General features: G+C 43.9%; 1 protein-coding gene across 6 annotated transcripts in view; it reads left to right on the top strand.

The window, feature by feature from the left end:
* HSPBAP1 (HSPB1 associated protein 1) overlaps nt 1-22166 on the top strand; it is an 88667-nt gene extending 66501 nt beyond the window's left edge. For all 6 annotated transcript variants that reach the window (XM_053260220.1, XM_053260182.1, XM_053260172.1 and 3 more), the window contains 3 exons: nt 10816-10899; nt 19898-20008; nt 21571-22166. In XM_053260220.1, coding sequence (XP_053116195.1) covers nt 10816-10899; nt 19898-20008; nt 21571-22119 — 744 coding nt within the window. In that variant the 3' untranslated portion in view covers nt 22120-22166. The remainder of the gene's footprint in view (nt 1-10815; nt 10900-19897; nt 20009-21570) is intronic.
* The last annotated feature ends 335 nt before the right edge of the window (nt 22167-22501 follow it).

Raw genomic sequence — 22501 nt, 5'->3', positions numbered from 1 at the left:
CTTCTTGCTGTTTTGGTATCTTCTGAAATGATATGAAAGGAGAGGAGAGCTAGTCTTGTGGAAGCAAGTATGACTTGTCCCCTTAGCTAAGCAGGGTTTGCCCTGGTTGCATAAGAATGGGAGACTAGAAGTGTGAGTACTGTAAGATATTCCCCTTAGGGGATGGAGCCACTCTGGGAAGAGCAGGAGATTTCAAGTTCCCTCCCTGGCTTCTCCAAGATGGGGCTGAAAGAGATTCTTGCCTGCAACCTTGGAGAAGCTGTTGCCAGTCTGTGAAGACAATACTGAGCTAGATAGACCAATGGTCTGACTCAGTATATAGCAGCTTCCTATGTTCCTATGACCCCCGCCAACACCAGACAGTAGCTGACTTGGCCGTTTGGGTATTTTGTTTTACTACCTGTTTCATATTGTTTCATCCCACCACTGCCAAAGTTTGTCCGTTTTCACCTCAGATAACTTTAATTTGTGGATATAAATTCTGACGTTAACTACATTTATGCTTGCATGCACAGATGGTATCTTGGCTACTTATTTATTACATGTGATTTGCAGTCAGCACCCTGTGGCAGCACAGTAGTAAATATCTTAAGGACTGGTTGTGTAGGTTGTGCTGGTTCCAGGAACATAAGAACAGCCCTGCTGGATCAGGCCCAAGAAAGCCCATCTAGTCCAGCATCCTGTTTCACACAGTGGCCCACCAGATGCTGCTGGAAGCCTACAGGCAGGAGTTGAAGCCATTCCCTCCCTCCTGCTGTTACTCCACTGCAACTGGTACTCAGAGGCATCCTGCCTTTGAGGCTGGAGGTTGCCTATAGCCCTCCGACTAGTAGCCAATGATAAGACCTCACCTCTCCTCCATGAAGTTATCCAAACCCCTCTTAAAGCCATCCAGGTTGTTGGCTGTCATCACATCTTGTGGCAAAGAATTCCACAAGTTGATTATGCATTGTGTGAAAAGGTACTTCCGTTTCTTGGTTTCCTGGCAATCAATTTTATGGGATGACCCCTGGTTCTAGTGTTATGTGAGAGGGAGAAGAATTTCTTGCTATCCACTTTCTCCACACCATGCATGATTTTATAGACCTCTATCATGTGTCACCACAGTCGTCTTTTTTCTAAACTAAATACCCCCAGGTGTTGTAACCTTGCCTCAGAAGAAAGGTGCTCGAGGCCCCTGATCATCTTGGTTGCCCTCTTCTGCACCTTTTCCAGTTCTACAACATCCTTTTTTAGATGTGGTGACCAGAATTGTATATAGTACTCCAGGTGTGGCCGCACCATAGTTTTGTATAAGGGCATGATAATATTAGCAGTTTTATTTTCAATCCCCTTCCTAATGATCCCTAGCACGGAATTGGCCGTTTCCACAGCTGCCACACATTGAGTCAACACTTTCAACGAGCTGTCCACCATAACCCAAAGATCCCTCTCCTGGTCAGTCACCGACAGCTCAGATCTCATCAGCGTATACTTGAAGCTGGGTTTTTCGTCCCAATGTGCATCACTCTACACTTGCCAACACTGAACCACATTTGCCATTTTCTCGCCCACTCACCCAGTTTGGAGAGATCCTTTTGGAGCTCCTCACAATCCGTTTTGGATTTCATTACCCAAAAGAGTTTGGTGTCATCTGTAAACTTGGCCACCTCGCTGCTTACTCCTACTTCTAGATCACTCTTTATACTCTTTATATTATAAACTCTTTATACCTACCCTCTGTTTCCTACCTTTCAACCAGTTAGTAATCCACACATATACTTGTCCCCTTATCCCATGACTGCTAAGTTTTCTCAGGAGTCTTTGATGAGGAACTTTGTCAAAAGCTTTTTGGAAGTCCATGTATACTATGTCAACTGAATCACCCTTATCCACATACTTGTTGACACTCTCAGAGAACTCCAAAAGGTTGGTGAGGCAAGATTTACCTTTGCGGCAGCCATGCTGGTTCTCTCCCAGCAGGGCCTGTTTTTCTATGTGCTTTAAAATTTTATCCTTGAGGATGCTTTCCATCAATTTGCCTGGAATTGACGTTAATTGACTTGTAGTTTCCCGAATCGCCCCTGGATCCCTTTTTGAAAACCTGTGTTACATTTACTACTTTCCAGTCCTCCGGTACAGAGCCTGATTGCAGGGATAAGTTGAATATTTTAGCAAGGAGGTCGGCAATTTCACAATTGAGTTCTATGAGGACTCTTGGATGGATGCTATCCGGTCCTGGCAAATTGCTAGTTTTCAGTTTTTTCCTGACAGTTTAGAACATCGTTACTTCTATCTGACTCAGTTCTTTAGCCTCCACCCCTGAAAAGCCTGGTTCAGGGACAGATATATGCTCAGTATCCTCTGCCGTGAAGACGGACACAAAGAATTCATTTAACTTCTCTGCAACCTCCATATCCTCCTTAATAAACTCTTTCACTCCCTCATTGTCTAATGGTCCAACCTCCTCCCTGGCAGGTTTCCTGCTTCTGATGTATTTAAAGAAGTTTTTGTTATTTCCCTTGATGCTTTTAGCAAAATGTACCTCAAACTCTTTTTGCCTCTCTTATTGTCACTAGGGGTGTGCACAGACCGGTCCGGGCCATGCAAGAGGCCTCCGGACCGGTCTGGAATTCGGGGTGTGTGGCTTAAAGGGCGGCAGGGGTAGTACTTCCCCCCCCCACCCCTCTTCCCCCTCCGGCGCTGGACTTTGCTAAAATGTTTTTGGGGTGGCAGAGTTCCTCCTTGCCGTCCCTGCACCCATCTGCAGTTTGCAAGCAGTAGAAGCTGGCGCCATGCACGCGCCTGTTGCGGCGCGTTCTTGCCTGTTGCCCCCACTGGCGTGCATGCCGCGTACATCACAATGACGTATGCGGCCTGCGTGCGGTGGTGACGGGCACGCGCGCCACGATGGGCGCATGAGTGGCGCCAGCTTCTACTGCTTGCTATCTCTGCAGACAACGACAGGGGCAGGGGCGGCAGGGAAGAACTCTGCCGCCCCAAAAATGTTTTAGCAAAGTCCAGCACCGGAGGGGGAAGAGTACTACCCCCCTTCCCTTAAAGCCACACTCCCCCCAGTGCTGGACCACGCCTCCATGGTTCCGTGCACATCCCTAATTGTCACCTTGCATTTCTTTTTCCAGAGTTTGTGTTCCTTTCTGTTCTCTTCATTTGGACAGGCCTTCCAATTTCAGAAGGAAGTCTTCTTCCCTTTTATGGATTCCTTGACATTACCTGTTAACCATGCTGGCATCCTCCTGGACTTTGTGGTACCTTTCCTCCTTTTTGGTATACAAACTCACTGGGCTTCTAGTATTGTAGTTTTGAGTAAACTCCATGCATTCTGGAGCGAAGTGACTCTCCTGATTCTTCTTTCAGCTTTCTTTTCACCATACTCTTCATTTTGGAGAAGTTTCCTCTTCTAAATTTAAAAGTATCTGTGCTAGACTTCCTTGGTGATTCTCTCCCTGCATGTATGCTGAATTTGATCGCACTATGGTCACTGTTCCCTAAAGGGTCGATGACACTGACATCATGCACTGGGTCCTGGGTGCCACTCAGGATTAAGTCCAAGGTCACCTTCTCTCTGGTCGGTTCCAAGACCAACTGTTTTAGGGCACAGTCATTCAGCGTATCTAAAAATTTGACCTCTTTGTCATTACCTGACTGTTCATTTACCCAGTCTATGTGTGGGTAATTGAAGTCACCCATTATTACTGCCCTGCCTCTCCTTGACGCCTCCCTGATTTCCTCCTACAACTCCCAGTCACTCTCAGCGTTTTGATCTGGAGGGCGATAGCACATTCCCAGTAGCACATTTCCTTTCAGGCCTTGTATTGTCACCCACAGTTTCTGTGGAGGACTCCAGTCCACCTAGGTTTTCTACCTTGTTAGATTCAATCCCTTCTTTAACATACAGTGCTACTCGTTCTCCAAGGTGCCAACATATTGTTGTAAATTGCCCAGAGATGTAAGTTTTGGGTGGTATAAAAATGTTTTAATAAAATAAATAAATAAAATATTGCTTTATTCTTGTTGTCTTTGTACTTGGACCACCATACCCACTTTTGCTCAGCCTGTCTCTAGAACACTGTATATAACCCATATGATATTGTGTCACAAAGTGTACAGGAGCTTTGTACTGCTTTCTCTGCTGTTTTTTGTGACCTTGCATTTTTACCTCCGTTTTTCTCCTGAGGTCACTTCCCTTCTTTTCCTATCGTTATATTTCCTCACACTGCTTGTGATGGTTTGAACATTTCTGTTAGGAAAAGCGCTTGTTCTAAATTATTCTGACAACATCATTGCCTTAAGCCAAGAGTGTGTTGCCAGGGCTTCGGTGTATACATGGAATTCCCGTGCCCTGGTTGGTTGCACCACTTAGTTCAGTCGTGGATGCATCTCCATTCACACAAAGGGATGCATACCCATAGCTGTCCCCTTGTTTTAAGGAAAAAGGAAGTCTCCATGAGCAGGATCTCCATATGTGCATTACAGAGTGCATGTCATAAACCCACCACACTCGATGGGCCATCCGTAATTTACGACACAGCAGCAGGCGAAGAAATGTCCCCAGTTACAATACTTCTTTCAGGCAGGGACAAGGTTTTCATCCAGCACCTGTAAAACACACAAGAGAACAAATCACTACCGAGTACCAAGTTCAACCTACATTCCCCTACAACCAAAGTCACTCACCATATTCCAGAGATCCCAAGTCCAAAGGTCCAAGGAGTTACATAGGAAGGTATCAAGTCTGTTGACTTGTCTCCAGCAGCGCGGCAGAGTGAAGCTGCAGAATTTAGAGCAGGTTGCCAGCTGGAATCAATCAGTACTCCGCCCAGTCAACTGCCTTCAATCAGTCTCGTGCATGCTGCAAGCGACTGCTGCGTCTCAACTCCCTGACTTGGACACGCCACTTCTTGTGCCTGCACTTCTTGTGCCCTGGGAGATAACACTGGCTGCAAGAGTTCCTCCTGGGATTCTGCTCTGCTCTGTCTCCTGCACCAAGCCCTCCCCAAGTGCCTCCTCACTCTGATCACAAAGCTGGCCCTTGGGATCCTCAGGTAAACTCACTTCTTCCCACTCCTCTTCCGAGTCCTCGAACAAAGGCCTGACAGTGCATGAGATTCCATATTGAGGAAGTATCTGTACATCCTCTCTGTTGGAGATCAAACCAAAGTGTAGAAACTCTGCTCCACCCCTCAGTGTTCCAGTGATAGGTTCAGGTATTATTGTTAGATTATATTGGTAGTTTGTTACCCAGGGGTACAACATGACTTTTTTCAAAACTAATCAGAACATGCCCTTAGACTTGGATCCTGTTAGTGCAGAGAAACCTCACTATTTGCAGACTCATCATCTGTGTTTTCGCATATCCGCAGGTGTCTAATTGACACCTAGTTTACATTATCCATGGTTACTAAAGGGTTAAAACCCAAGTCTCTGTGGGCTGGAAGTGACTACAGAGGTCACTTCCAGCTGCCATTTTGGAGCAGGATGTAAGCAAGAGCCATTTTGTGGCTCATTTCCTTTTAAAATGGCATTTCCCCCATGATTGGGGGGGGTCATTTCATAGTTTGGGGGGCATTGTTGGGCACAAGGGGACCCTGCAGAGCATGGTACAATGGGATTTCTTTGCCATTTTTTCGTGGTTTGGAGGATATTGCTGGGCACAAAGATGCCCCATGGAGCATGATGTAGTATATTTTCTTCTTCCATTTTTCAACGTTCTTGACACTTTTTTTGCGCAAAATGTTTCTTTGCCTTCCCAAACTAGGTGGATATTTGTGAATTCTCACACTTGCTTATATGTGCAACCATTCTAAACTAATAACCCTGTTCTGGATAAGAGGATTTTGGATGAGAGTTATTAAAGGTTGTTCAGTCTCTGTAGTAAGTATTGATAGAACAAGGCTATGGAGGATTTTTTTAAGGCTTGAGGTAATTCTTCTAATGGAACAGAACAACCAAGTGGAAGCTGAAACATCTTGAATTCTCTTCCAGACTAACTTTGTATATGACCTTGGGAAAAATGTCTTTTAAGAGTGGATTTTTCAAGTCCAAAATAATGCTTTGAGGCCCACATCTTATTGACCACTCTTCCTTCAGCCCTTAATCTTTTAAAGCTGTTTTGAGCACTGTGTTAAAGCAGCCTATATATTGATCAGTCAAATCGAATCATGCTTGGTTTTTGCTCTGATGTATCAACAGTGGCATTGCTTAATAGAGGTTGTGCAGATGTTTGAATACTTGCATATACTTCATATTCCTTTGGTGGAAGCAAAAATGGCAATAATGTTTTCGTTTTCTTGAAATAATGCTAATGTGTTTAAAATATCATTATGCCAGAGGAATAGCCTGATGCTTGGAGGTGAGATGGAGAGTCGTGAAAAACTGCTCACCTGGGCTTCCTGTGACACCACAGATCTGACTTTGTCACACACTGAATGTGAATACCAGATGAACAGAGGCAAGTTGATAGACTCCAAAGTCGTTCACACCCCTACCTGCCTTGCCGCACACACTCAAAGTTTGTTAGAAGGCTCTGCTGCTATGACATGAGCCTAACTGCAGCGAGCAGGAAGAGGAAGTCCTCTGGCATTCCACACTGCACCACGCAGAAGCGCAGTGCATTGAGGGATATTCTCACTGCTAGGCGCTCTAGCTTGCAGCCTGAGCAGACACACGACCAGGGACCGGAGTTTTCATGCTCCTCTACCTTGGCAAGAGCCCAGGGAAAATTATTGGGCTACCCAGCAGGACAGCACCAAGATCAGACCTAATCCCAGTGCTCCACACTAGCAGCCCTACCATGGGGAAGTCTATGCAAACTCTGGTAGGGCCGCTTGTGTGAACAGCCTCTCCAACTGCTCCTGTTTACCAGGGCAGTCCCAATTTTCTAGAATCTGTCCCTGGCTGATATCCAGAGCAAGAAACCTCTTGCAGAACGACTTTACACTAGTGCAAAACTGTTGCACTAGCTAGTAGCGCTAAGTCTGGATCTTGCTTGCGGTAGTTTGGGTGACTAGTGTTGTGCTACAACTGTTGCAGTTGTGCCACAGTTGCGTAACCGCAATATGCCTCTGTTATTTCAATGGGAACTTTTGTGCAAAAGCTCTCTTGTGAAATCTCTGTTTTTACTGCAACTAAGCCTCCTCTTGTGCTAACACCACAGTGCTGGTTCCACCTGCAGCTCTTTGCTCTGGATGTCAGTCAGTGCCCCTCTTTTTGCCCCTTTGGGACACCTTGATTAATTTTTTTCATGCAAGTTGCTCGAGTTGTCATTCTTCGTGATTCAGCTTCCTCCTTCCCAGAGCCTCTAGAAATTAAATCTCCAGGTGGTTGGGTGGATATATCATGTCTCTAGGCCACCTGCATGTAAATGGGTGTACAACACTAAGGCTCTATGCAGCACACAGCATATAGTGGGTGCGATCCAGTCTTCAGCCGTGTGCAACAGTGCATGCAGGGCTTGGGCAGTAATCTTGGCATGATAATGAGTTGTTACAAGTGTATCTGTATTTTCATCAAAATGTTGGAGGGTATGGACTTGGCTCCTCTGCTGTGGTGTCACACCTGACATAATGTACTCTGCATGTACTGTATTACTTGCTCTCCATTTGTGGTGTGTGTGTAGTCAGAACTGCATGCTTCATCTCCCAAGTTTCTTAGCCATGCCCCCTTATTCACAGGCATATCACTATTTTCATCAGTGAAATGTTGGAGGGCATGCCATTTATTAACAGGCGCAAGACAACCAGGGACAACCAGAACTGCACACAGTATTCCAGATCTGGCCACTCCATGCACTTATCCACAGGCATACCAAGACTGACACTTTTGTTTTCAGTTCCTTTCCTAATAATCCCTAGCATGAGTTTTGATGTCCTCCTGACCGCACCCCATGCTACCACACAGTTGTGCATTTTTATTGAGCGATTCATCATAACTCCAAGATTTATTTCTGGCTAGTTAATGGCCAATTCAGATCCCAGTGAATTTGGATTGTTGTGTGTGTATGGCCTCATTGAAGTGGCCCATTTCACATCATTCATTCCACTTGCAATGAATCTCATTTTCCATGTTATTGTCAGTTTACCCAGTTTGGAGATGTCCTTTTGGAACTCTTTGCAGTTCACTTGGATTTTTTCCATCTTGACTAATTTGCTATTAGTCAATTTGGTATTGGTACTGAGCCAGCGTAGTGTAGTGGTTAGAGTGTTGGACCAGGACCAGGGAGGCCTGAGTTCAAATCCCCATTCAGCCATGAGACCTGCTGGGTGACTCTGGGCCAGTCACTTCTCTCTCAGCCCAACCTACCTCACAGAGTTGTTGTGAGGAGAAACTTAAGTATGTAGTACACCGCTCTGGGCTCCTTGGAGGAAGAGCAGGATATAAATGTAAAAAGCAAGCAGCAAGCAAGCAACTAATCTGGTATCATCAGCACACTTGACTACCTTGCTAATTTGATGTTATATTAGCTATCTTCTAGACCTCCAGTAATGAGGCTGATTTTAATGACCAGTTCATATTTCTCTTTAGAAAATCAACAATTTCACATTTAAGTTATTCAAGAACTTGCAGATGCGTGTCTTCTAATCCCAGTACTGGCAGTGCAGATTTGGGGGGGGGGCGGCCTTGGAGTAAAGGCCTGCACTAGACCCCCAGTGACATGTTAGGCCCCTGTTTCCCAGCTTACTGGAGAATGCGGAGGGAGAGTCAGCAGCATCAACAACTGCTCCCTTGAAAGGTAGGAAGAAAAGGAGCTGCTTCTGTCCTGTCTGTTACATCCTCATTACCCAGTAGGGCCTGTGGAGGGTGCAATGAGGAGGAGCTGCCTGCCACATGAGTCTCTTGGCCAAGGAGCTTGCCTGACAGCTCCTCCTCCTCCTCCTCTTCCTACCCACCCCAGCGGCCAATGGGAGCTTCCCCCCTAGAGGATCTGCAATGATGCCAGGAACTCGGGGGGACACTCCCACTGGAAGGTGCCAGGTGAAGGCAGCCGTGGTGCAAGTCTGTCCAGTTTGAGCCACTGCTGCCACTGGGTACTGCAGGATATGTTGAGGGTTCAGAAGTCGGCTGGGTGGCAGCCTGACCTGCCCCTAATGCCGTCCCTGAGTCCCAGTGACTTGTTAATTTGTCAGCTTCATACATTTGTTTCTGGTTAGCTCTATTCATTTTAGTCCTTCAGTTCTTCTCTCCCATGAGGGGAAAGGCATAGGTTGAGCACTTTCTACAGAGAACATTGACTTGCATGTTCCTCAGTGTAATGAAGGTGATGCAGACCCGCCCATGCTGCTGCGGGTCTCTTAAGTGACCCAGCGACACTGCTACACAACACAACCCTTGCTAACTGAAAAAGAGGCACCTTTTCTCTGTTTAAACCGCTTTAGGAACGTTTGTCGAAAAGTAGTAGTAGTAGTAGAGTCACCTTAAGTGGCGCAGAGGGGAAATGCCTGACTAACAAGCAGAAGGTTGCCAGTTTGAATCTCCGCTGATACTATATCGGGCAGTAGAGATATAGGAGGATGCTGAGAGGCATCATCTCACACTGCGCAGGAGAAGGCAATGGCAAACCCCTCCTGTATTCTGCAAAAGAAAACCACAGGGTTCTGTGGTTGCCAGGAGTCAAAATCGACTTGACGGCACACTTTACCTTAGTAGTAGTAGTAGTAGTAGTAGTAGTACACAAGATGTCTGGACCAGCACTGCTGTCTCTTGCATGATTGCATGTCACATGCTACTTTATTATTCTCTACAGAAGTAGCACACAATGTGCAGTCGCACAAATGTCAGCAGTGCCAATACAGCCCTCTTGTGCACTAGGCTATTTCCAGGCTATTTAGAGCCCTGCAGTGGTATAGATGGTTCTGCACCGCCCACTTATACTGCAGGACATTTAAGCCATTGATGCAGATAATGCATTTGGCATTTCTGCTATTCGCCTTCTGTAATCTTTTCACACTTTTGTCCTCTTAAAAGGTTTAACCACCTTCTTGGTTCCTAGACCCTAAGTGCCCCAATTTCAGTTCTTCTACTTTTCTTTCTCCCCTCCAAGTTTTTTGAAATTACTCTCAGGGGTGAGACTGAGAATTGACCTGGAATGCTCCAATCTGTCTCTGCGAAACATATGGAAGGGAAATCTAGACAAGGTTGTGATAGGAAATCTACCTGCTATACAGTGGAATATAGGAAGCTGTCCTATACTGAATCAGACCATTGGTGCAGCTCAGTATTGTCTACACAGACTGGCAGCGGCTTCTCCTAGGTTGGAAGCAGGAGTCTCTCAGCCCTATTTTGGGGATGCCAGGGAGGGAACTTGGGAAATTCTGCATGCAAATGCTCTTCCCAGAGTGGCCCCATCCCCTGAGGGGATATCTTACAGTGCTCACACAAGTAGTTTCCCATTCAAATGTGAACCAGGGTAGACCCTGCTTAGAAAAGGGGACAATTCATGCTTGTTTACCACAAGACCAGCTGTCCCACTCTCTTCCCTCTGCTTTTCAAGTATTGCAGAAAGGAGGGGTGGATTTGTTGGCAGATTCTTTAAGATAGTTGCCAGCTGAAGGGTGGAGCAGAGGTTTCCCCCCCCCCCATTTTGAATCTAATAATGAAAGGCAGGATGATCCAAATAGATCTGGATCAGACAAACAGAGCCCATTGTATAACATGAAGCCAAATGCAGAAGGGGAACAGCAGTATAAATTTATAAACCATTCCTTTAAGTTGCTGTGATGTTTTCATCATATATTTTAAAGTGTGATGGTATTCCACAAAATATTTGTAGGGGAAGATTTCTGTGTCTAATGAAATTTCTGTGTCTTTTACCTTCAGGTCCTGTTTGTTCCCAGACACTGGTGGCATTATGTAGAATCCATTGACCCCATCACTGTTAGCATCAACTCTTGGATTGAACTGGTAACTCCCCCCCCCTTCATGAAATTAGTGTTACGCATTTGCTCATACTATGAAACACTCACTTTGTAAAATAGCATGTCCTGAATGTTCACAGGTGGCTGGGGTGGCATCAGGAGTCACTCTGAAGCAATTTTTAATAATGATCTATGATCTGTGCTAGAAGTTAAGTAAATAGCAGATCTGAGAGTTTTCACATTGGGCTTCCATTTGTTCACTGCCTCGCTTGTATTGCTTGATTCCTCATTCTTTAATTACCATTCAGTCACTTATCAGTTGCAAGATCCTAGGTATATTGCTGGACTGCTGGATGGTGTTGCTATCTCTGGGGGCAAAATTTTATTTATTTATTTATTTTATTTAACACATTTCTATACCGCCCTAACCCAAGGTCTCAGGGCGGTTCTAAAAATGGATGTATAAACACCCAAGTAACAATTGGCTGGTCTTAGATTTCACATAGGCTTATTGTTAGCAGATTAATATCAGCCCTTTCTCTGAAATGCAGTGCATGAGTCCAGAGCCACACACAAGGCTATAAAAGCTACCCTAGACTTGTGGATCTTTGTGGGGGAAGGAGGAGCAAAATGAAGATGCTATTAGTATGCCATTTTTTAAAAAGTGAAAACACACACCACTTATTTATAGTTGCATTATATCCTAGGTAAAGGTCGGAATTCAGCCTGCTTAAAAACCCAAGAGTTTTTACAAGGTGTCTTCGCTCATTAATTCATCTTTTTTCATCAGAACACATACTCTTACAGTCAAATGCAAGCAGAGTTCTACATGCCTCAATTTTGTTGGAATGCAAAATTGTCCAAAATGGACATAGCTAATAACCTTTTCTCACAAATTAACAATGTCACAAACAATATAAGAGGTGTGAGCGATTAGGTTGATTGTGTGGCAGTGTTTAACCTAAAGGATGCCTGCTTGTAATCTTTGTGATGCAGGTGACAGTGATTATACCCTATTATCCCTGGAGATGACAGCAGCATTACTTTGTAGATGTTGGACTATCCATCTTGGAAAAACAATGCGTGACATGGGTGTTAAAATATAATATGAAGAGCATTTTCATTATTCACTCAAGCAGTTCTCTGGCTTCCAGCAGTAACCAGCTGTTATCATGTTAATATGATAGGTGCATGTCATGCCAGCTTAAATGGCCCTGATACTGATACAATTAATTTTTTTTTTTGAGAGCTTACAGTAAGAGGAGAAAGTTTTAATTTGTTTTCACCATACCAAGACCGCTCCAAACCTTGCTTCCTAAGGTGGTTGATTAATGTTGTTCATGTTTTTCAAGGCAGAATGAACTAGTTCCCAGGGTTGTAAAGCCTTGAATGTTTTTAACAATTTTCATATCTTCAAGGTAAGTTGGACTAAATGTGCACATTTTAAACATATGTTAATAGATGAACTAAAGCTCTTGCAGTCTTTCAAAGCTGTGTTATGATGATGTCTGAGGCAAAGAATGTGAGGAACAGGATATATCAAACCTCCAGGAAGAATTGTACCTTGCAATTTGTTTTGAGTTCCATTCTAAGTTAAATTCATTAGCATCCCTGTCAATGACTGGCCTTGACAAGAAGACTCAAACCCACCAACATAGGAACATAGGAAACTGCCATATACTGAGTCAGACCATTGGTCTATCTAGCTCAGTATTGTCTTCACAGACTGGCAGCGGCTTCTCCAAGGTTGCAGGCAGAAATCTCTCTCAGCCCTATCTTGGAGAAGCCAGGGAGGGAACTTGAAACCTTCTGCTCTTCCCAGAGTGGCTTCATCCCTTGAGGGGAATATCTTGCAGTGCTCACACATCAAGTCTCCCATTCAGATGCAACCAGGGCAGACCCTGCTTAGCTATGGGGACAAGTCATGCTTGCTACCATAAGACCAGCTCTCCTCTCCTAAAGCATGTTCTAAAGTTCTCCTAAAGCATAAAGGGTCATCAAGCACGACCCTTTCTTGCTGCTCCATGTGGGAACGAATGATACAGCCCAAAGAAACTTGAAAAGGACCTATTTTTAATTTCTTTCATTCTTGTAAAAACATTTATATTCCTCTCTTCCTCCAAGGAGCCCAGATGGTTACATTTGTACATGGTTGCATTTACCCTCACAACAACCCTGTGAGGTAGGTTGGGCTGAGAGATACATGACTGGCCCAGAGTCACCCAGTGAGCTTCATGGCTGAATGGGGATTTGAACTCAGGTCTTCCCAGGCCTAGTCCAACACTCTAACCACTATGCCATGCTGACTATGAGAACTATGAGGCACTAGTTTGGAAAGTGAAGGAGATGGAGGCCCATGTGAAAGAGATGAAGAATTTTCATCTATCCTTCCATGGAAGGTCAACATGCAAGAAGAGAACACAAGATTCTACAAGTAAACAGCTGGCTGTGAAGATGGTGTCATCGAGAAAGGTTTGGATTCTTGGAACAAGACTTATACCTTTGTCTCTTGGAACTAGATGGGGTGTACCTCACAAGAACTGCGAGGAACATGTTCGGCAAGAGCCTTTCAAATCTCATCAGAAGGGCTTTAAACTGAATCCAACAGGGAAGGGAGACAAAAACCAGTACCAAGGATAAATGCAAGTACTAGGGACAAGAAAACATGAAAGGCAGAAACAAAATGGGGGAGATGTGCTCAGAAATTTGCAAGTCACTATAGTAGGGAAACAAGAAGATGGTAATACCCACAGTGTCTGATATGAACAGGTGCAATTTGTGTGGTCAGCATGGTGTTTGTTTGTTTGTTATTTATTTAACACATTTGTATACCACCCAAAACGCAAGTCTCTGTTGCTGAACATGCAAATGGCGCCCACGCAGCATGGACACCATGTACGTGCTGGCCCCGCATGGGGTACTTGGGACAGGTGCCGCCACAGCAGGAAGCTCCATGCGGTGGCAGAGAGCAGGTAAGGACCTGCTCTCCTTTTTCTTAAAAGTCCCACTTGCCACCTCCTTCCCCATGGCACCGAACCAGTGCATGAACTTCAGTTCGTGCACATCCCTGTGATATGTATTTTGTTGTCATTACCCTATAGAACAGTGATTCTCAAACTTGTGTCCTCAGGTGTTATTGGACTTCAACTCCCATAATCCTCAAGCAAAGGCCACTGAGGCTGGGGATTATGGGAGTTGAAGTCCAATAACACCTGAGGACCCAAGTTTGAGAATCCCTGCTATAGAAGAACTACACAAACTCCCTCTTCCTCTACCTATTGTCCCATTCTCACTTCCTCTTTAGGATTCTATCACTACACTAACAAAAGATGCACTACTATTAGTAAGTCATTTAAACAGAAACAAAAAATGCATCTTCATTTTGCTCCTTCCCTCCCCCATTAAGATCCATATGCTGATCCACATGTCTAGTGTAGTTTTATACATTAATGCATCGAGTATGGGAAGTGAACTTGAAATCCTAACACATGAAGGCAAATATGATCTGACAGATATAACAGAAACTCGTTTGGATGAGGCCCATATTTGGAATATAGTACTTGTGTGTATGGACATATATACATACATAGAAACACATTCTTCATAATAACTGCATCACCAAAGATACTATCTGTTTTTCATGCTAGTGCATCTTGACTTTTGTTAGTGTAGTGATAGAATCCTAAAGAGGAAGTGAGAATGGGAAAACAGGTAGAGTTTGTGTAATGTTTCTATAGGGTAATGACAACAAAATACATGTAATTAAGGATGTGCGCGAATCGAAGTTCATGCACTCATTTGGTACCACAGTAGTGGTGTGCACGGAACTGCAGAGGTGCACTTTGATGCCGGGGGTGGCTCTTCAGAGGGTGGAGGAGAGTGCATTTCCCCCCCGCCGCTCTTCCCCCCCACCCCCGCACTCCCCCCGCCGCTCTTCCCACCCAACTGCACTTCCTCCCCCCCCGCTCAGTTTCTGGCAATTTTTTTTTGGGGGGGGGCGGCAGTGTACCTCACTGCCGCTCCTGCCCCTGTTCCTGGCTGAAAGTGGCCTGAAGTACTATCTGCGTGTGTGCCCATCGCATGCATGTCACGTGCGAGTCGCATCGGGCACACGTGCAAACAGTACTTCCAGCCAGGAACGGGGGCAGGGGCGGCAGAGAGGTACGCTGCTGCCCCCAAAACATTGTCAGAAACCGAGTGCCAGCAGGGGAAGTGCGGTGGTGGTGGGGTGTAAGTGCACCCTCCCCCATCCTTAAAGAGCCACCTGCCCCGGCGTCGAGCCTTCGAGCCGGCACCACATTCAAACCTGTTCGGAGGCCTCTACAGTGGCCTCCGGACTGGTTCGTGCATAGCACTATACCACGGGGAGGGAGAGGGCAAGCGGGATCTTTAAGAAAAAGGAGAGAAGGTCCTTACCTGCTCTCTGCCACCGCATGCAGCTTTCTGCTGCGGCAGCACTTGTCCCAAATATCACCATATGGGGCCAGCGCGCACATGGCTTCCTTGCGTGCACGAGTGCCATTGGTGTGTTCAGCAACACCATGCTGACCCCACAAATGTCATCTACACATGCCCTGATGCCATGTGTGTGCTAGTGCTACACGGGGGTACTTGGGACAAGCACCGCCACAGCAGGAAGCTGTGTGTGGCAATGGAGAGCAGGTAAGGACCTGTTCTCCTTTTTCTTAAAGATCCTGGTCGTGCTCCTCATGGTGCCAAACCAGTTCAGACCTTATCCAAACCAGTCCAGTGCCTAACCAGGGCACAAGCCTCGGTTTGTGAACGTCCCTACATGTAATCAACTTGCTACACTCCAACTTTCAGCCTTTTTAAAAAAAAAAATGCAAACTCAAACAAGCATTCCCAACTTCAATCTATCTCCAGCTTACAATTTTCTATTTTGCCATATTACACAATAAATTTGTTCTTCCTTGCCTCTGAAATAGCCCCCACATCCAAAACAAGTTCTAAGTTATAAGTTTATTCGGTCATTGACCAGCAAACATTTACAATAAAGCAGTACGTATTTTACAAATAATATAACAAAACTTGGCCATAACAGAAATAATATCAGTGTCCTCATTAATTAAAAGATAATTTAAATAAAATTCATCAGACCGGCCAGGCAAATTGTCTAACATAGGAGATAAAAGTCTTAAACGGGGTTCCCTATAAAAATCACAATAAAGAATAACGTGCGAGGTGGATTCTATAACCCCTTTTCCACATGGGCAAAGACGTAAAAATAGCGGAACTCCCTTGAACCTGCCATCCAATACTGCTGTAGGAAGAACATTTAAACGTGCTAAAGTGAGGGCTCGTCTAAATTTAGGGACAAGCACCACATCAAAATATTTAGCTGGTTTAAGATTAATAGCTTGACTCCCTAAGTATAAGCCCTGCTTGAGCCATGCACCTTCTTGTTGAACTTCTATATCCAGGACACGTTGCTTAACTAACTTCCTGGCTTGCTCAATTCCTACAGTATGCAAATCCTCTATGGAGAGGCCAAAAGAGGAAAATTTGCTCAACACAGCTCGTTTCCAGCTTGAATTAAAACCATCATTCATAGCCAAAGAGGCTAAACCCGCCTGTCCAAAACTCAATTTTAACCAAAATCGAAAGATACAGCACCAGTATAAGGATTCCACCCTAATAAGACCAACTTCCCTTCTGATGACAGCATTCGGAGCACAACATGGAACCTGCAAAATGGATCTAATAAACTTAGTCTGGATAGCCTCCAGTAAGGCAAAATTACTTGCCAGTCCCAGTTGGGCTCCATATAAGAGCAAAGGCAGTACTTTGGCTGTATAAAGTCTCACTGTCGCAGGTATAAAAGCAGCACCATGTGTAAAATGATAAGATTTGATCTTATTTACAACCATTTGAGCAGATTGTCTGATGGAGTTAAAATGGGCATTTCTAGAGCCAACAGAGTGAAACGTAATTCCTAGATATTTAAAGGAATTAACCTGCTCAATCTTGTTTCCTTGTATAGACCAATTATAACGCCTAGCTCGCTTGGCAAACACTAAGACTTTAGTCTTACTATAATTTATTTCAATAGACTCTTGGTTACAAAATGATGAGAAGAGTCTTAGGGCGCGCTTAAGGCCTACAGGTGTCTGCGACATAATAGCCATGTCATCCGCATATAATAATATGGAGACGTGCCTATCGGCTAACTTTGGTGGATGAATAGAGAGGGTGGACAAACAAGAAACCACAGAATTAACATAGATGTTGAACAGAATAGGAGCAAGTATACAGCCCTGACGTACTCCTCTAAAAGTTGGAATTTCCGATGTTAACTGTCCAGTTGGGCCATAACGAACTTTCAAACAAGTATGCTTATGCAGACTAACAATAAGTTCGAGTAATCTTTTATCTATTCCAAGGGCTTCCAGTTTAGACCACAGTCTCTCTCTAGAAACTGAATCAAATGCAGCTTTAAGATCAATGAATGCTACATAAAGTGCTGAACCTGGGAACCTAGAATACTTCTCTGCCAGAAATTGAAGGGTAAAAGCATGTTCCATGGTGGAACGACCCTCCCGAAAGCCTGCCTGCTCGATAGCTAAAATGTTATTTGTCTCAATCCAGTCTAGAAGTTTTATCAAAAGATGCCTTGCGTAAATTTTACTAATAACATTAAGTAAGCTAATGGGACGATAGTTGGCTGGGTCCTCACGCCTACCTTTTTTATAAAGAGGAATTATTATAGCAAGGCCCCACTCACTGGGTATGTTAGCAGTTGTATCTATATAAGTAGATCCAAAACAATCAGTTCAACAAGAGGGCCCTGCCTATGTGTTTCGTTCTGATGAAATTCTAAATTCGTCTTTGTATTTTACTGCCTCAAGGCACCCAAGAAAGACATGACAGCTTGTAGCATGTAAGAATCAATTACTGGATTCTTGTTTCATCTTTAAAAGCTGTGTGCTGGTACCCTTCGTTAAAGACAACATTTGCTTTTTTTCTTCTGTTGCTATTTAAGACTGCAATAATACATCAGTGGGCTGGTGATATTGTCAGATGACAGTGTGCTCCCTGGAATTTAAAATAATTTAGTCTTGTATCTGTAATAGCTCCCGAGGCATTTGCTGTCTCACACTAACTTCCTTTGTGTTTTAGGAGCTTAAATCATTTAGAGATACAATTTGGGACATGCCTTTTTGATCTTCCTAAATTAAAGATCCTATATATTAGATAGTATCCCTATGGTATAAATTAAGTTACAAGCCTCAATTAACAAGACACTAATGCAATGTATTGTCTGCCAATTAAAAAATTGTAATTGCTTGATCATGTCGCTTTTAGGGGCATGTTATGCAATAAAAACCCAGCTATGATAATAGGGGATGTTACCCCCTCCCCGGATTTTTTGTTGTTACAAATTACAGATCTCTTTAACCTGTGATCTCCTGAATGCTTGATGTTCATATGATACATTATAAGAACAATTATCTTCACTTTTTTCAAGTGGGAACCACTTTGGCAAAAATCTTCTACATGTGGGCCATTGTCCACCATGCTGTCCTCCACACAGTGCTGCACCTTTCCCAATGTCAGGGTGGAGGACAGAGCGTTAAGAAAGAGCCCTTCTGAGCTCCAGCACCATCTTAGAAGGCATGCATGGAGCACTAGGATGCAACATCCTTCCTAGTCCTTTCCCCATACAGCTCTGTGGAGAAAGCACTGGGAAGGACTACCTTTCCTAGTGCTCCATGTGTGCCTGCCAGGATACCACTGAAGCTTGAGAGGGCTCGATTTCTCCTACAGGAGCCCCACTGGTGCTGGGCAAAGCCCAGCACTGCATGATGGGAACAGATGCCTCTGCCCAGTGCCAAGGGGTAGAGTATTCCACTTCAACCAAAGCTTTGCACAGGCCTAACAAACAATTACTTAGGGAGCTGCATTTAGGGTTGATGGGAGCTGCCACTGCCTCCCAGGCACTGCAGTGCTGAACACCATTCTAGAGTGAGTGGGTGAGTTCTTGCTTTTTCAGAGATGCAGGTTATTATAGCTGATTATTATAGCAGATTGGGCGGGGGGGGGTGTATGTCGTGCCTGTGCTGCCTGTTGCTCCTCTCTGTATCTCTATATTCATTCTTGGCTCTTTGGTTCTGCACAACATAATTATCTCTTAATCCCTCTCCTCAGCGTAATATGTGTTTTTTACTTAGCATGCAAATAGGTGTTGAATGAGGTCTACCAAGGCACTGATGTTTTAGGCTGGATAAGGAGCTCAGAGGAGATTTAGGACTAATGAATCCTATGTAAAGGACACATCCACATAAGAAGTTCCTTCATCCACAGCTGGAAGTCAGGAAGGAGTACCAGGAAGTAAAACATATTACCAAACATCATAGATGGTCATATTGGAAGGAGAAGGAGAGGGGGAGTTCAAAAAAACCCCAAAGTTTTTTGCTGCTGTCATAGTAAATATTTATTTACCAACTAAAAATGTCACAGTGTAGTGTGCAAGCTTTCAAGTTCTTCAAGACTCTTCTTCAAGCTGAAGGTTAAGCAAAACAAGAAGACAGAGGGGTTTGGGGGGTGGGGGAGCCAAAGTTGGGCATGATGGAAAAGTACAAAGTCTGTAGTTTGTAAGTCTTGTGATGGAGTACAGGGCGGGGGTGGTATGCGGATTTCATTAGGTTGGCTTCTGCTAGGTTCAAGATAGATTTCAGGTTGCACTGAGGGCCATTGGGAGAAAGAAATGTTTTAGAATTATAAATCAAGCAGCTACTCAGTTATGTGACCTTTTGTGCCTCTCTTCATATGGTAAAATGTATAACTCACATTGACCCTGCAATTCCACAGATGACTATGCAGGTTACCTACAGTCAGCAGTGGTACCTGGCTTCTGAAATTATGGCCATCCCCAGCCAAAAGCTCACATGCAAATATGTCCCTTGAGCTGATGATGAATTGATTTATTTTTCTATCATGTCAATGAACTAACTTTTTCTAATGTTCCCCATGGTTCTGAAGGCATACGTTTCAATCACCATATTTTTAGCTTTTATTTCTTACAGGATTCGGATCATGAAGCCCGCATAGAAGAAGCAATAACCCGGACACTGATAGGTGCAATCAAATCCACAGAAAAGCCCAGTGCTTCAGATTGCTGGCTCAATCCTACAGAGGTTAAGTTCTGTTTTTGATATATTACCCATGCTGGTTACATCCTTTCTGTGTCATTTCTACACTGCACCTGTATGTATTGTGTATTGTGGAAGCACAGGGAATCTATTACAGCAAGAATACATCAGTGTGTATGTCTGTGGTCTACAGTGTTGTGGGTTTTCATCTAGGTGCACATTGGATCACGTTTTTAACCACCATTTCCTTGCATATGGTAGTATGCCAGATAGAAAAAATGGTGGACCTCCATGCACCTTTGGGGTCTTCTATCACTGCAAGCAATTGCTGAATAAGGGAGTGTATTCATGTATCCAAATGCTGGTATGGGGGAAAACTGTTCTAAATAAGCTAGCTACCATACATTAATCACATACTTCTGAACTTTACTATATATATTGTTAAAAACACTATGAGATGTGGCCCCTAATTATTTCCTCTCCAGGAGTGTGGTCTCTCCCATAGGAATTAATGTGGTATTAGTATTTATTTATTTACATTTATATCCCGCTCTTCCTCCAAGGAGCTCAGAGCGGTGTACTACATAGTTAAGTTTCTCCTCACAACAACCCTGTGAGGTAGGTTAGGCTGAGAGAGAAGTGACTGGCCCAGAATCACCCAGCAAGTATCATGGCTGAATGGGATTTGAACTCAGGTCTCCCCGGTCCTAGTCCGGCACTCTAACCACTACACCATGCTGGCTCCTAATGGCAGTAGTCATTACTAGTGTTTTAGTAATAATAATACTGGCTTGAATCCAAAGCTGCTGCTCTGCTGATGGAAGGGCTGTTTTACGCCTCATGCTAAAACAGGGGTTCTTAACCTTGGGTCCTCCCCAGATAGTATTGGACTACAATTTTCATCATTCCCAACCAAAATGGCAAAATACCATTGTGGCTGGGGATGATGGGAGTTGTAATCTAACATCTGGAGAACTGCTGTGCTAGAATGTTATGTCAGAAAAGTGAAACCAAAGTATAGCAGTTCTCAGAACTTATTTTAGAACTTACCTATAGCACTGTGAATAGCAGCATATGCTCTTGTGCAAGGTTGTGGAACAGCTGTAAGGGCTACTTTCTTTCTGCTCAAGGTTCGTTGGATCCTACTCAATATTTATGGTTTCTTAACAGCCTAATTTAACAAGGCTTGTACAAAAGTTTTAAAATTAAACAAGGCCCCTGGCTACCAGCTGAAGGTCTCTAGATAAATAAAACAATTACCTGTCAAAAAGAAAAAGAAAATAAATCAGAAATTCATGATGGAGATTACATAGTAAGTCAATCAAGCATAAGCTACATGGGGCAGATGGGGGAGTATTGGGGGAAATTTATCAAAAACAAGGAGCAATTGAACAGACTGGATCTCAGTCAGCAAAGCATTCCAAATACAAAGGCCATCAGCAAAAAAAAGGGTGAAGTCAAGAAAGAGAAGTCAGAGTCAGGCAAGAAAAAGTCAAAAGTATGTGAAGAATGAGGCAAACTAAAGCGCAAATAAAGAAGGTGGGTAAGGACAAACAACAGAGAAACGGTTGGCTTTTGGTCTGACTGTGCTCATTTTCTCCCTTCAGGTTGAAATGACCTCATATGAAACCAATCTTCAGTACCTAAATGGAGCCGTGTCTACATATTTACAACATCAGAAGACAAGTAAAACTGAACACAGAGACACTGGGACTCCTGAAACGGAAGGGATTCTTCCAGACAAATGTAAAAGAATAAAAGTCCAAGTGAATGCAGAATTGGAAGGCTTCAAATCAATGCCCTCTGACCCTCATCTTACAATAATTAAAACAAAGAAGTTAAAACAAATCCCTTTTGGACCAAGTTTATTTCAGGTTTTACCACAGGATTGGGAAACAAATCCAACAGGAGAAGCAGAAAGTGACTGTACAGACATTTTAAATGAAGATGAAGGACACTTTGGGGAATTAGACTGTGGAGGGAAGACATCTATAATTAATAGCAGTTCTGGAGCACTTGTAGATCACAAAAATCCATGTGGTGGTACCAGCTCCACACAAACTAGCATTTGTACAAATGATTTGCTGGATTGTGTGCTAAATCCGCAAGTCATCAGTTTAATAGCCCATCTTTTGTTGGAAAAAGCAAGTGTTTAACATTGGTGTACTTGTCTTTTTTAAAAATAAAAGCACAATCATAAGCATGTTTTGCAGATATCTATTAATATTAAATAGTACTGTACTGCAGTGTTTTTAGAAGCTCAGCTGTGAGCTTTCAAACAGTGTGGTCTCTTTCAGTATGCCAGCGTTTCTGTGGCATCTATATACTTAGGACCAATGAAGATTATATAGCAGCAATAATAGCTAGCGTTGTTCCTAAGTGCTCATAGTGCTTCTCATGCATCATCTCAGTAATGCTTGCAATGATCTGTAAGGCAAATCAGTGTTCTATTACCACCATATTGCAGATGTGGGTACTGAACCAAAAAGTAAGTTGTTTGCCTAAGGCCACCCATTGCACTTATAGCTGAGCCAATAT

Source organism: Hemicordylus capensis, chromosome 1, assembly GCF_027244095.1.
Source record: "Hemicordylus capensis ecotype Gifberg chromosome 1, rHemCap1.1.pri, whole genome shotgun sequence".
In the NCBI taxonomy this organism is placed as follows: Eukaryota; Metazoa; Chordata; class Lepidosauria; order Squamata; family Cordylidae; genus Hemicordylus; species Hemicordylus capensis.
Note: the sequence above shows the minus strand (reverse complement) of the source record. Positions and strands in the feature narration are given on the sequence as shown.